The sequence below is a fragment of the Camelus bactrianus genome, chromosome 10 (assembly GCF_048773025.1).
Source record: "Camelus bactrianus isolate YW-2024 breed Bactrian camel chromosome 10, ASM4877302v1, whole genome shotgun sequence".
Classification (NCBI taxonomy): Eukaryota; Metazoa; Chordata; class Mammalia; order Artiodactyla; family Camelidae; genus Camelus; species Camelus bactrianus.
The window spans coordinates 14,524,902-14,538,348 of NC_133548.1; the positions used below are offsets into that span (position 1 = coordinate 14,524,902).

The 13,447-nt window shown below is 36.4% G+C and overlaps 1 protein-coding gene across 4 annotated transcripts in view; it reads right to left on the reverse strand.

Annotated features, from left to right (window-relative positions):
- The window catches only part of CSTPP1 (centriolar satellite-associated tubulin polyglutamylase complex regulator 1), a 173,918-nt gene that overhangs the window by 83,524 nt on the left and 76,947 nt on the right, over window positions 1-13,447 (reverse strand). For all 4 annotated transcript variants that reach the window (XM_074372092.1, XM_074372093.1, XM_010964591.3 and 1 more), the window contains one exon: window positions 8,917-9,047. In XM_074372092.1, coding sequence (XP_074228193.1) covers window positions 8,917-9,047 — 131 coding nt within the window. The remainder of the gene's footprint in view (window positions 1-8,916; window positions 9,048-13,447) is intronic.

Consider the following 13,447-nt stretch of genomic DNA (forward strand, 5'->3'; position numbering starts at 1 on the left):
CCTATTTCATAAGCAGGCAACAGAGAACCACTGATGTTCTAAGCAGGGGTGACAAGCCCAGGGCTCTGCTTTAGAGAATTATGTTTACAAAAGATCTTGCAATCATGCTCAAGCTTCAATGTGTATCACAATCACCTGCTAAGCTTTTAAAAATGCATGGGCCCCACACAAAGTTCCAGAGCAACAGGAACTCTCATAAACTGCTGTTAAATGTGGGAAATGGTACAATCATTTTGGAAATCTGGGAATCTGTCCTAAAGCTAAACATACACATTCCCAGCCATTCCACTCCTAAGTGCATACCTAAGAGAAATCTATCCACCAAGAGACACAGAAAAGTGTGTTTATAGCAACATTGTTTGTACTACCTCGAAACTGAAAGCAACCCAAATGCCACCTACTGTAGAATGGATAAATAAACTGTGGTTTATACATAAAATGGAATTCTGGACAACAATAAAAAAGAACAAACTGTAGCTAAACCCAGCAACAAATCAGAAATATAATGTTGAGCAAAAGAAGCCAGACCTGAAGAGTGTGTGCCTAATGATTCCAGCTACATGAAGTTCAAGATCAGGCACGTCTAGTTTAGGGCGATAAAAGTTAGCCTAGTGGCGACCCTAGAGGGGAGTCATGACTGGAAGGGGACCAGGGGGAGGGAGCTAGGATACTGGTAATGTTCTCTATCTAGTTGGATATTACATGAGTATATTTATTTTGTAGAAATCCACTGAGCTGTACATTTATTATTTTGCACACTTCTCTAAATGTTTTACTTCAATAAAAATGTTTTAGTTAAAACATTTCCAAAAAAATGCATAGGTTCCAAACCTATAAAGTTCTGATTATACTGGTATGGGATGGGGACTGGTCATCAGTATTTTTTTAAAGCTCCCTAAGTGAAACTGACATACAACCAGGTTGAAAATGGCTGATGTAGAGCAAGGACTGGAGCAAAGGAAAAAAAGTTAAGAAGTTACTCAGTATTTCCCACACTTGAGTGATTTTAAGAATCACCTGAAATGCTTATTAAAAAATAAATTCCCAGATCTCTCCCCTGCTGACTGATTCAGTAGGTTGGAGATGAGATCAAGGAATCTCTTTTTTTTGACAACCTCTCCGATGTATTTAATTAGGGCTCTAAATTAGGGTCAGGTGGCGGCAGTGGGAATGAAGAGCAGGTTATGTATGCCAAGCAAAATAAAACTGGAAAAGATTAAATTTTCAACACTACTTATACTTGCTTTTATATACTTCCAGCTTAAAACCCACCAAAACAACCAAATTTGAGTATGGTTTGTTGAATTGACATCTTTAACATAAAGTAGTTTTATTTTGACTCATAGTGTGTAAACTTTAATCATTTACTTTTGTCTCTAACCGAACCATGAGAGCAAGAGATTTCAGAAGCATAAGAGATACACTCTGGTTTTGGGTAGATCTGCTTCAGAGAATAGGTTTAATAACATCTCATGATAAAGTCTCCCTTCAGCTTAAATTTTTAAAAAACCTTCATTGTATTTTCAAAGAACCTCCCAGTTCTGCTTATTACTCAATGAGATACCACGTCACACCAATTTGGATACCTATTATCAAAACAACAGGAAATATCAAGTGTTGGTGAGGATATGGAGAAATTGTGAACTGTTGGTGAGACTGTAAAATGGTGTAGCTGCTGTGGAAAACAGTATGACAATTCCTTAAAAAGTTAAACGCAGAATTGTCATATGATCCAGCAATTTCACTCCTAAGTATATACTCAAGAATCAAAGACAGGGACTCAAACAGATACTTGTACACCTGTATTCATGGCCCCATTGTTCACAACAGTCAAAAGGTAAAAACAACCCAACTGTCCACCAACAGATGAATGGATAAACAAAATATAACATATATACAATGGAGTATCATTCAGCCACAGAAAGGAATAAAATTCTGACATACACTCAACATGGATGAACTGTGAAACATCATGCTTAGTGGAATAAGCCAGACACAAAAAGACAAATCATATCCACTTATATGTGGTACCTAGAACAGTCAAGCACATAGAAACAGAAAAGAAAACAGCAGTTACCAGGGGCTGGAGGGGGAGAAATGGGGAGTTATTTTTTAATGGGTAAAATGTTTCAGTTTGAAAAGATAAAAAAGGGAGATGGATGGTGGTAATGGTTTCACAACAATGTGACTATAGTTAAAACCACTGAATTGTATCCTTAAAGTGGTAAATTTTATGTTGTTTATATTTTATGACCAAAAAAAAGACTTCTCAATTTAAAAAGTGGTTAGAATAGCAAATTTTACATTATGCATATTTTACCATAAAAAAGACAATATTAAAAAACACCTAGAATTGGTTTCAAGATGAGATGACTTCTAAGGTCCCTTCTAATTATAAAAATTTTTGAGACAGCATGATAACACAGAGAAAAGAGAAAGAGAATCTAGTTGAAGAATGAGATCCTGACTCCTTGTTCTGAATTGAGTGTAACTCTACCTTTCAAGTGATTATAAATGGACCAAGAAGTTCTAGCAATGATAGCAAACTCAAATGCCTCCAGAGGCCAGGCAGGAAACGTAAGCAGGTGAAGCCAGGCAGCTGGGGATGGTGGTAAATCTGAGGCTACGTGCCCTGTCTAAAGGGAGCAGCTGCATCTCCGCCCTGGCGAACTGTCTCCCTGTTGGAATGTGGTCATGGGATTGGGAGGATTTTCCATTTGTAAGTGAAGTTGAATTGAGATTTTTATGTTAAATGTTGGCATCTAATTTAAAAAATATATTTTTAATACTGCAAACCAAAGAAAATATATCTGCAGGCCAAGGCATGTGTGGTCAGCTGACCACAGGTTTGTGATCTCTTTCACAGCAAAAAGGCTGGACCGGAACACAAAAGAAGGAAAGGAAAGGAACTCATCAGTTCTTCACCAGTGTTTAAAGTTTACATACAGATCATAATCTAAATCCTTCTAATCCTGGTTGAGAAGCAACAGTGGGTACTGAATATTATTTTAATTAGGTGTCACCAGCTCAAGTGGTAGCCTGCATGCCTAGCGTGCCTGGGGTCCTGAGTTCGATCCCCAGTACCTCCACTGAAAAATCAAATAAATAAATAAATAAACCTAATTACCTCCCCTCTGCAAAAAAAAAAAAAAAGAAAACATTAAAAAAAAAAAGAAATTGATTTCAGGTAAACTTCATAATAAACATTTAAAATAGTATAGCTTTGAATGGGCCAGTTTTTAGTAGGGCACCTGGAGCATGACGTTTAGTGCCTTGAATATAGCAAGTGGTCAATAAGTGGTAGCTATTATTTTTAGATCAAGGCTCTTACACAATATTGAAAAGTTGGTGTAAAGCTGATTTACAAAACCAATCCTACTCTCTAATAGAAGATGATACTATAATCCATTCAATAATATATCCTCTGTGTTGTGACTGGGAAATGGTGAGCCTGCATATTAAATAACAAAAAAGAAATTGTTTACATATATTAGGTGTTAGGAATGGTTAGTGGCAAAACAAGGTTCTTGCCCTCATAAAGCTTACCATTTAATAAGGGAGATGGACATTAACAGTCATCCAAAAAATACTTAGAAACTGTAATAAATGATAACTAAAACTCACAGGATGATTTGAAAAACAGTTATGAAGGGCTCTAATTCAGATGAGGAAGGGTCATAGAGAAGCCCCTTGAAGGAGCTGACCTTTAAACTAAGACCCAAAAGGAAAAAGAGAGGTCAGCAACCTACGGGTGTTATGTATGGAGGGTGAGGAGGGTTGGGTGGGAGAGGAGGTGGTGACAAAAGCATTCCAGGAATGCTTGTGTGACATGTGTGACAGCCCCAAATAACTGAAATAGAAAGAAGGGAAAATTAAACAGAGGGAAAGATTAAAGTTTTTGGAGGTAGAGAGGTGATGGATTTGAGAGGACATGAATTGTCAACATTCTCCCTGGAGAAAAGATTCTGAAGAAGGAAGTAAAAATGAAAAAGGAAGGGAAAATTAGAGAAGTTAGAGTAGAGGAGGAATAAGTAAAATGGGAGCTAGGAAACAGGAACTGGAGGTTGAAGAAGTTACTTATTGGCCACATCAGGTTTCTGGGGAAAATGATGAGAGGTGGTGCCCCAGTGGGAGCAAGTGGCCCGACCCGGCTCAGGGAGACCTCAGGAGTGACGAGATCGCCGGGAAGGATTTTTGTTTGTTTAAAAAAAGTTACAAAAGAAACAAATGCACTTTAATATTTCAAACATGACAGCCACTCCACTCCTAAGGTAAACCCCATCAATCCTCACAGAATGGTTTTTAGTGGTGAGGACGAGGATTAGTGACCAGCAAAATCAAGTGGAAGTTTGAGATAATGACACAGAGACGTCAGACCAAAAGCTTTATTTCAGCCTAGCATGTCTGCATTTTCCCTGAGATCATTTCACTCATCATAGCATTTGATATTTTAGAAACAAAAGTAGCAGGTTTTTATCATATGATCATACAGACCCACTGGAATGCCCTGATTCCCTAGAATGTGAACTCCTTTATAAAGCAGGGATTTTTTTTCCCCCAGTCTCTGGTTATCAGAGCACAAACGCCAGGAGAGCAAGGATTTCTCTCTAGCCCACTCACTGCTTTATCATCAGCAACTGAGATGTAACTGTTTATTGAATGAAAGAATATGCCTAGACTATGAAGACAAAAATCGCAGTAAATTCAGAGTAAAACATAAACGGTGAAAGGAAAGGAAAAAAGGAAGGGAGTGATGAAATTGGCAATATTTTCACTTCTGGCATTCATTTTTGACTCTTCTCTCCCACACTCTACAGCCAATCAATCGGCAAGTCCTGTCAAATCAACTCCTTAAATAGCTCTGCATCTCCACAGCTGCTTCCCGTTTGATGGCAAGTGTCTCCCATCTAGTCTCTGGTTTGGTCTTAAATACCTGCCTTCCATTCTGTTTTCCCATGTTTTGCCAGTGTCACACAAATTGATAAGGTTCTACTGACTTTGGGAGAAAGCATAAACTCTAGAGCACACAGAGCCCTTCCTTACCTGGGATACACATGTTCAGTCAGTCCAGCAGTTGTTAAGAATGTGGCCTGTGTGAAGACTTCAGCTTGAATGTGAGCTGTGCTACTTATAAATTATATGGCCTTGTGCCAGTCATTTGACTTCTCAGTTTCTTTACATAATAAAACAGGATAATAATCATACCAACTCACGTTTGTTGTGTGGATTAAGTGAATGAATACATGTATAGTATTTTGCTCAGTGGCTGGCACACTTTCTGTTGCCTCTTCTCATCATTTCCCAAAGGCACCATGTTGTTTCATGTCATTATACTTTCAAAAACGTTTTTTTTCTTTTTAGAATGTACTCCTTCTTTGCTTGACAGCTCTCTGCTGCTCCAAGATCCATCCTAATTACCTTTACTTCTTTACAGCCTTCTCCAGCTTCTGCAGGAAGAACAATTTCTTTCCTTGTGCTATCGCTGACTCTTACACAGGGCTTTACTAATCACTTATACTCTATGGAAACTACTTCCAGGCTACTCTGTTTCTTCCCTTGGAATGTGAGCTCCTTGAGAGCAAGCACTGGCATTTACTTATCTGTATTTCCAGCATCTTACACACTCTCTGATACACATTAAAAACATAACGCTGTCTCTAGTCAGCTCTCTGGCTTCTTTGGCACTGGCTTTTTCACTTACTAGGTGTGTGACCTAGATTTAACTTTTTAAATCTCAGTTGCACTTTCTGTGCAAAGGAGATAATAATAGTATCTACCTAACACGTAGGATTGTTGTGAAGAAAAATGAGATAATCTATACAGGAAGCACTTTAATAAATATTAACTATTATTATCATTATTTTCATTTCTGATATTGTATTTTATGTCTAGAAATTCTATTTGAACCTTTCTAATATCTTCCATTTATCTCTTAATCATATTCATGTTTTCCTTTACATACTTGAGCATATTTTTATGACTTAAAATAACTGTTTAAAGGTACTTGTTAGCTAATTCCCTCATCTCTGTCATTTCTGAGTCTGTGTTGCTATTGATTGATTTTCTTTCTGGTTATAGGTCATATCTTCTTGCTTCCTCTAGTTTTTAATTGGATGCCAGACTTCATGAATTTTATGTTGTTGAGTGCTGGATTTTGTTGAATTCCTTTATGGAGTTTTGAATTTTGTTCTGGTATGCAGTAATTTGCAGCTCAGTCTAATGCTTAAGCTGCTGAGGGCTCTATCCAATGCCCTGTGATTTTGAGATTTCTCCACTCCAGCTGGAAGAAGTGTGAACTAGTCCTGTGCATACTCCAGGAATTGTTTGGCCTACTATTTTCTGGTGGTTCTTTTTCCAACCCACACATGTGCAGGGTTTGTAGCCAAAGACTCAAATACCTCTTTGCAGCTCTCTGAAGCTAACTGAGCAACACCCTCCTCTCTGGTACTTAGCCCTGTAGATTCTGGCCACCTTGGCTTCCTGAACCCCCGGCTTTGCCTCCTCAACTCAGTAAGACCTCCAGGCTCTTTGATGATCTCCCTGTCACTAGGCAACTACCTCCCAGGGACCACAGCTCCACATTGCTTGTTGGCCAATGTCTGAAACAGTCGTTTCAGATACTTTGTCGATTTTCTAGTTGTTGCTAGCACGACAATTCCCTTAGTAGGTACTTCTTCATGGACAGGAGAAATACCCATCATTTTATTAAATGAAATGTATATGTTCACTGGTAAAATCACAAAGCTCAAAACTAAATTCTCACAAACTGTGAAAATAAACTGTGGACAAAAGCTCTTTTGAGCCAATATCCCTAAATAGAAGTAAAGATTTACAAGGAAATTTTAATCTTTGCCAGACTCGGAAAATTTAGATTAATCTTTCTGTTTTGAAAGAAATACCAAACTGAGAAGGTGAATTTTAAAGACTTATTACATTTGAATAGATCTTTTTGCTTCCAAGAGTCTTAAGTTGTCTAGATAGCAAGAGGTTCATTATAGTCCTCACGAGGTTATTTGAAATTCAGAAATAGGGAAATCAGCATCATTCAATACTCAGTCATGCAGAAATGACATTGCATCTCTGTACTTGCTAAAAACTGGGATAAATATTTCTTGCCAGAAGGGATCAGGTCCTTAGTTTTCTACAGGTGGCTTCACTTTTAGATACGTTATGCTGGAACTCTACTCTTCTTTTGCTAACTCCCAAAAGGGTTAGTTTCCTCTTGGTAATGCTAAAATATGTATGTGATGTTCTAAGGAAGTTATCTGCAGAAGAACAATAATAGCAGCTCCACTGAGGAGGAGCCTGGTACTTGGCATTCTAATTGAAAAAATGGGACTCAATAAATGGTTTCCTTTGGAATCTTGCCTCTGAGTGGTTTTGCTCATTCTGGATTAAAATTGGGGACTGACACATTCTGGGACTGAAAGATGTTCTAAAGTTTCCTGAAAAAATGGAGAATATATTTACAACTATTTAACCAAAGATTTGAGGATCACCTAGACAGAAATGTTGCATTTGGTCTGTAAGAAATCAGAGACAGATTAAGAAGCATGACAGTAAGTATCCAGCATAAAATCTAGCTCTTGTTTGTGGCACAGGAGAAACAGGGAGAACTTGTAGCTGCTTCCTCTAAGCAGCTGGGTGAATCATTGGCAGCTGCCATAAGAAAGATAAAGAAAACCACATCTGCTTAGAGTCCACTGCTATATAGATTCCTTGTGATAGTAAATATATTACTGAAGAGACCCCACTTCGAAATCAGGAAGATAATTAAGGATATCTGAAGACTGTTTCCCATAGTTATCCCCATGGCTATTTCACAGAAACCAGCTCAAGCAATATGAACCATTCTTCAATATACTGAGTATTCAATAAATAATTGCTGATTAAGGGGCAGAGAAAGGATTAGGAAAGACAGGTTCTGCTGAACCAGTACAAAATTCACCTATGCACTCACTGTTTCCAACTTTGTTCATGCAGAGACCAATGAGATAGTTTCACTGAGCTAGTTCACTTAAAACTGAGTTCACACTGATTTTCGCCTACTAGTCATACATTTTGTAAAGAAGATGATGCTGTTCTCAGTACACTAAGTACTTACTGCACAATAGTGTAATCAAGATTGATGATCTCTAGAGTTACATGTCAATAGTAGAAATAGCATATTAGCATATTAGTAAATCTGGGTTCTATTTCCAACCTTGCTACTAATCCACTGTGCAATCCTTCTGCAAGTTACATAATTTCATTATTTATAGAATGGGCGCAATAATACCTGCCTTATCTATTTCATCTATTTCTTAGGGTAGTGAAATGATCTAATAAGAAAGTAGGTAGAAGGAGTTACAGCAAAAAGGTTTCAGTAGTAGCAGTAGAATCAATTAGAGCAGGGGAGGGGATCTCGTAAATTCAATGAAAGCAGGGAGCGTGTCTGCTCAATTACTATAACCCCAGCGTCAGGCACAGAGTAAGTATACCAGAAATATTTGTTGAATGAATGAGGAAATAGGGGTATTTCAGCTTTCACTTCGCCAAAATAAAGTCTCAATAAAGACATTTTTGATCAGTGTTTTTCTTAATATTATCCTTGGATTATAATATTAAATTGATGAATTAAAATATGCAAACTGATCTTCAGTTTCATTTGTTATAAAATGGGAATTATAGTATCTACCACAAAGAGATGTGAAGATTAAATGAATTACTGCAGCTAATGTGCTCAGAGATACACTTGGGTCTTAAGTGATGGTGATAGTGATAGTGCTGGTAGTATCTCCGACACAAGACAGATCCTTAAAAATAAGGTGCTCCTAGAGCCTTGAGTAGCATGCATTCAGACAGTAGTTATAGGAGCAAAACAAAGAAATTTGCAAGGAATAAACGAAGGCAAGAACAGAATTTGGGAAGACTTACCACCATTTTTGCCCACGGTTCGGAAGCATCTCCAGAAGGCCCGTAAGAATGATGCTCTGTTGTGAGGGGTGGCTTGGATGAAGCTGAATTCCCGAAAGAGAATGTGAGTTCCCTGACATACACTGTTAAAACTGCAAAGAGAAAAGTCAAGAGATCGTCATTAAGTAGTTACAGAAGGCTGGAAATAGAATGAAGAATCAAGAATATATAGAAACACTGCCCAAAAGAAGGAAAATTGTTTTTTCTCCAACAAAACTCTGAACTATAGATTAGACCATGTCCTTCTATGAGGAAGTCTCTTTGCATAACCATATTCCTTTGAAAACTTGGGAGTCCAGTTCATCTGAGGGCTTCCCACCTCCCACATAAATATACTGAGGAAGTTTTAATCAGTCACTAGAGCATCTCATATAGAGGGATATCTTTCAGTCTTTAGCTGGATGACACTGGCACTCACCTTTCTGGAGACTACTTCTCCCCCTACCCCATTTGGAATCATGTTTCCTTAATTATATTCTTTTTTTGTATTTTCTCTGACCTATATCAGATGGCTTAAAGAACAACATGGCTTATGGGGACATAATTGGATTGTCTGTCTCAGTTTGGGGGAAGTATTGTATACCTCTCTGACAGTAACCTTAGAGGAAAATCCATGTGCCAAAGGATATAAAAGGTTCCAGACAGACACTAAAGGCAAATAAGAAAAATGAGAGTAGACAGTGGTCCCTGAATGAGAGTATGAAGCAAAGCCCGAGGGTCCAAGTGAGTCATTGTTTAAGCTGGGCCAGGGAAGGGGAAAAAATCTACTCCATTGCCTTTGGGTGCTTCTGCCAAAGAAATAAAGGCTGCAAAGCCTGGCGTAACCTAAAAATGGAAAATCCACCAAAGAACAGGCAATTATCCAGTAATCATCACCACCAAAGGCAGATTTCTGGTTCCAGAAAACTCCTGAAGTCCCTGACAAGCAAATCATGAGTGGAAAATATGTTAATCTTTGTAGAGAAGCAGACATTAAACTGAAGATATCAAGCAATAGAGGGATAGTGGTAATTCCAAATGCCACTTTTCATTTGTTTACCATTTAAAGAGGGAAAAATTCTGAATCTCTGAACTAAATACAAAAAAATTTAAGATGCCATCTAATCCGTTTTCCTTTTCCCTGACCAAGTTCAGAGGGAAGTGTCTAGCTGTCTTTAACATAGAGTATATTATCACTTAGGATAAAATTAGCCTCTTCCTGTTACTATTAACAAGGCCGTATGAAAAAACAAATTATATACCTTTCTTCCCCCATGGAAAACTAGCAAAGGAATCCACTTCTAAGATACTGTGAGGAAGTATGAGGACAACATCTGGCAAAGAGTTAGGTCAGAAGAGAGATTTTTTTAAAAAGGGTTAACCTAATCATGCAATTTGCAATGCTGTTGTCTTAAAGAAAATGAAAAATAAAGCAAATGGCCTGTTACAGGTAAATGGAGTAGGTCACATTTCTAGCAAATGAAGTCTAAAATGATACCATTCTAGCCTAAATTTATGAAGCAACCCAGCAAAGAATTAGTCCCAAAGTGTGCTTCATACCCTCAAGGGAAAAAAGCTGATGTCTAGGTCACAGTCTAGGCTATAAAGGAACTAATACTGGTGAAATTATATCTTTAGTGTAGCTTTGAAAAAATATCTTTTTTTAAACTGGGGAATGATTTATGCATCAAAGAATTGAGCTGAGCTTTATTGTACAGATAAGTAAGAATATACACAAGAATTTATAAAATAGGAATTTTATACAACAAACTGATAGGCATATAATATTGAATACAAAAAGATTTATAATTGTATTTACACTACTGCCTTCAGATAATTCATACCAATGAAATTCACATTTAATTAAAAATAAAAATAATTAGAAATGTTTGATTAGGGTGGCAGCTGATCAGTATGGAGACCATAATCACAAAGCCAGAAAGAGAAAGAAAAATACCATGAGATCGCTCTTACGTGGAATCAAAAAAAAAAAAAAAAAAAAAAAAGAACATAAATACAAAACAGAAACAGACTCATGGACATAGAATACAAACTTGTGGTTGCCAAGGGGGCAGGGGATGGGAAGGGACAGAATGGGATTTCAAAATTTGTAGATACTGACAAGCATATGTATTACAGATAAATAAGATTATACTGTATAGCACAGGGAAATATATACAAGATCTTGTGGTAGCTCACAGCAAAAAAAAAAGCGACAATGAATATATGTATGTTTATGTATAACTGAAAAATTGTGCTCTACACTGGAATTTGACACAACATTGTAAAATGACTATAACTCAAAAAATGTTTTAAAAAAGTTAATAGATGATCTTTTTTAAAAAAAATTATAGTCAGTTTCAATGTGTCAATTTTTGGTGTACAACATAATGTTTCAGCAGACGATCTTAACATAATCAGTGAAATTCTTTTACATATGATAGCTGTAAAGAAAAAGCAGAAAACACAATGTTGCTCAAAGCTGTACTACTTCTCTTCACTCTGAAATATCTTTTTCCTCCCTCCATCTCGTAAAATTCTATCCAGTCTTTTAGGACCATCTCAAATACCAAGTTTTGTATGCAGTCTTTTCCTGATTCCACCTGCCATGGCTAATTCCCATCATACCTCAGTTATAACTCTCTAATGGTACTCACAATTTGCTGCCTTGTTTTAAAGTTACTGGGACCATTTTCTCTACTGGACTCTATACAGTAAGCAATTAGATTGTACTTGTCTTTGCCTCTGTTACCTAACTCATAGTAGATACTGCTCCATAAATGTGTGTGGTAGTTGATTTAGAAAGATAAAAAAAAAAAAAGATAAGTAAAGCCACGTAGAAAGTACCAGAATTTGTATTCACAGTTAGCCATACTAGTGATATGAAAGTCTATGTATTTTACCATCTTTTTAAAAGTCCAGGACTGTGGTCTGATACTAGTATTGTAATACGGCAAAACCAGCTTTTTTTGATTAGTAATTTGCCTGACGTAACTTTTTCTATGCTTTTAATTTCAATCTTTTTGGATAATTTTGTTTTAGATATTTCTCTTGAGTAGTACATAGCTGGATTTTGTTTTTTACCCAATCTTAACATTCTCTGTATTTTAGTGAGTGAGTTTGTTTTTTATTGAAGTATAGTCAGTTTACAATGTTGTATCAATTTCTGCCATACAACACAATAATTCTGTCATACAGTTACATACATATATTCGTTTTCATATTCTTTTTCATTATAGGTTACTACAAGATATTTAATATAGTTCCCTGTGTTATACAATATAAACTTGTTGTTTATCTATTTTATATATAGTAGTTAGTATCTGCAAATCCCGAACTCCCAATTTATCATAAGTTTTTAATACATTTAATTAATTTCTGCCATCTTATTTTGTGTTTTCTGTGACTGTTCTTCTTTGACTTTTTTCCCTTTTCCTACTTTTCAATGTGCTAATAAAGTTTTAAAAAAGCATTCTGCGCCCCCCCCATTAGTTTGGAAGCTATGACAGAATCTGTAATCTTCCTGTATTTCTCTTAAATTTAACATACATATTTAGCTACACATTTTTTTAAATGTCAAATTGCACATTATCTTTATTACTCTCCAAACCAAGGAACAACATCCACTTTAAATAACTTACTAGCACTCTTCTCATCTTCTGATATTATTTTTCTAAAATTTGAATTCTACCTTTCTTTAAATTGAAAAACTTTTTTATTCTGGTAAGATATATATATAACATATTTATCATTTTAACCATTCACAATATTTATCATTTTAATGATTGTAAGTGTACAATTCAGTGGCATTAAACATATTCACAATCCTATGTGATCATCGTCACTACCAATACCCGAAACTTATTCATCATCCCCAACAAAAACTCTGTATCCATTTCAAAATGACTCCCTCTTCTACCCTCCTCCCAGACTCTGGTAACTTCTATTCTATTTCTGTCTCTTTGAATTTGCCTATTCTAGGTACCTCATTTAAGTGCAATAATACAATATTTGTCCTCCTGTTTCTGTTATTTCACTAAGTATGTTTTCAAGGTCCATCTATGTTGTGACATACACCAAATTTCATTCCATTTTAAGGCTGAATAGTATTCCATTGTATGTATATACCACATATTGTTTATCCATTCATTTGTCAATGGACACTTGGGTCATTTCTACCTTTTGACTGTTGTGAAAAATGTGGCCATGAACTTTGGTGTTCAAGCATCTGCTCAAGTCTCTCTTTTCGTTTCTTTTGGATATATGTCAAGGAGCAGAATTGCAATTTCAAAGAGTTCTATGGGCATCCTCATCTTGCGCCACATTTTAGTGGGCAGGCTTTCAGCTTTTCACTCTTGAGTATCATGCTGGCTGTGGGTTTGTCATAAATAGCTTTATTATGTTGAGATATGTTCCCTCTATACCCATTTTGGTAAGAGTGTTTATTATGAATAGATGTTGAATTTTATCCAATTTTTTTCTGCATCTATTGAGACGATCATGTGATTTTTGT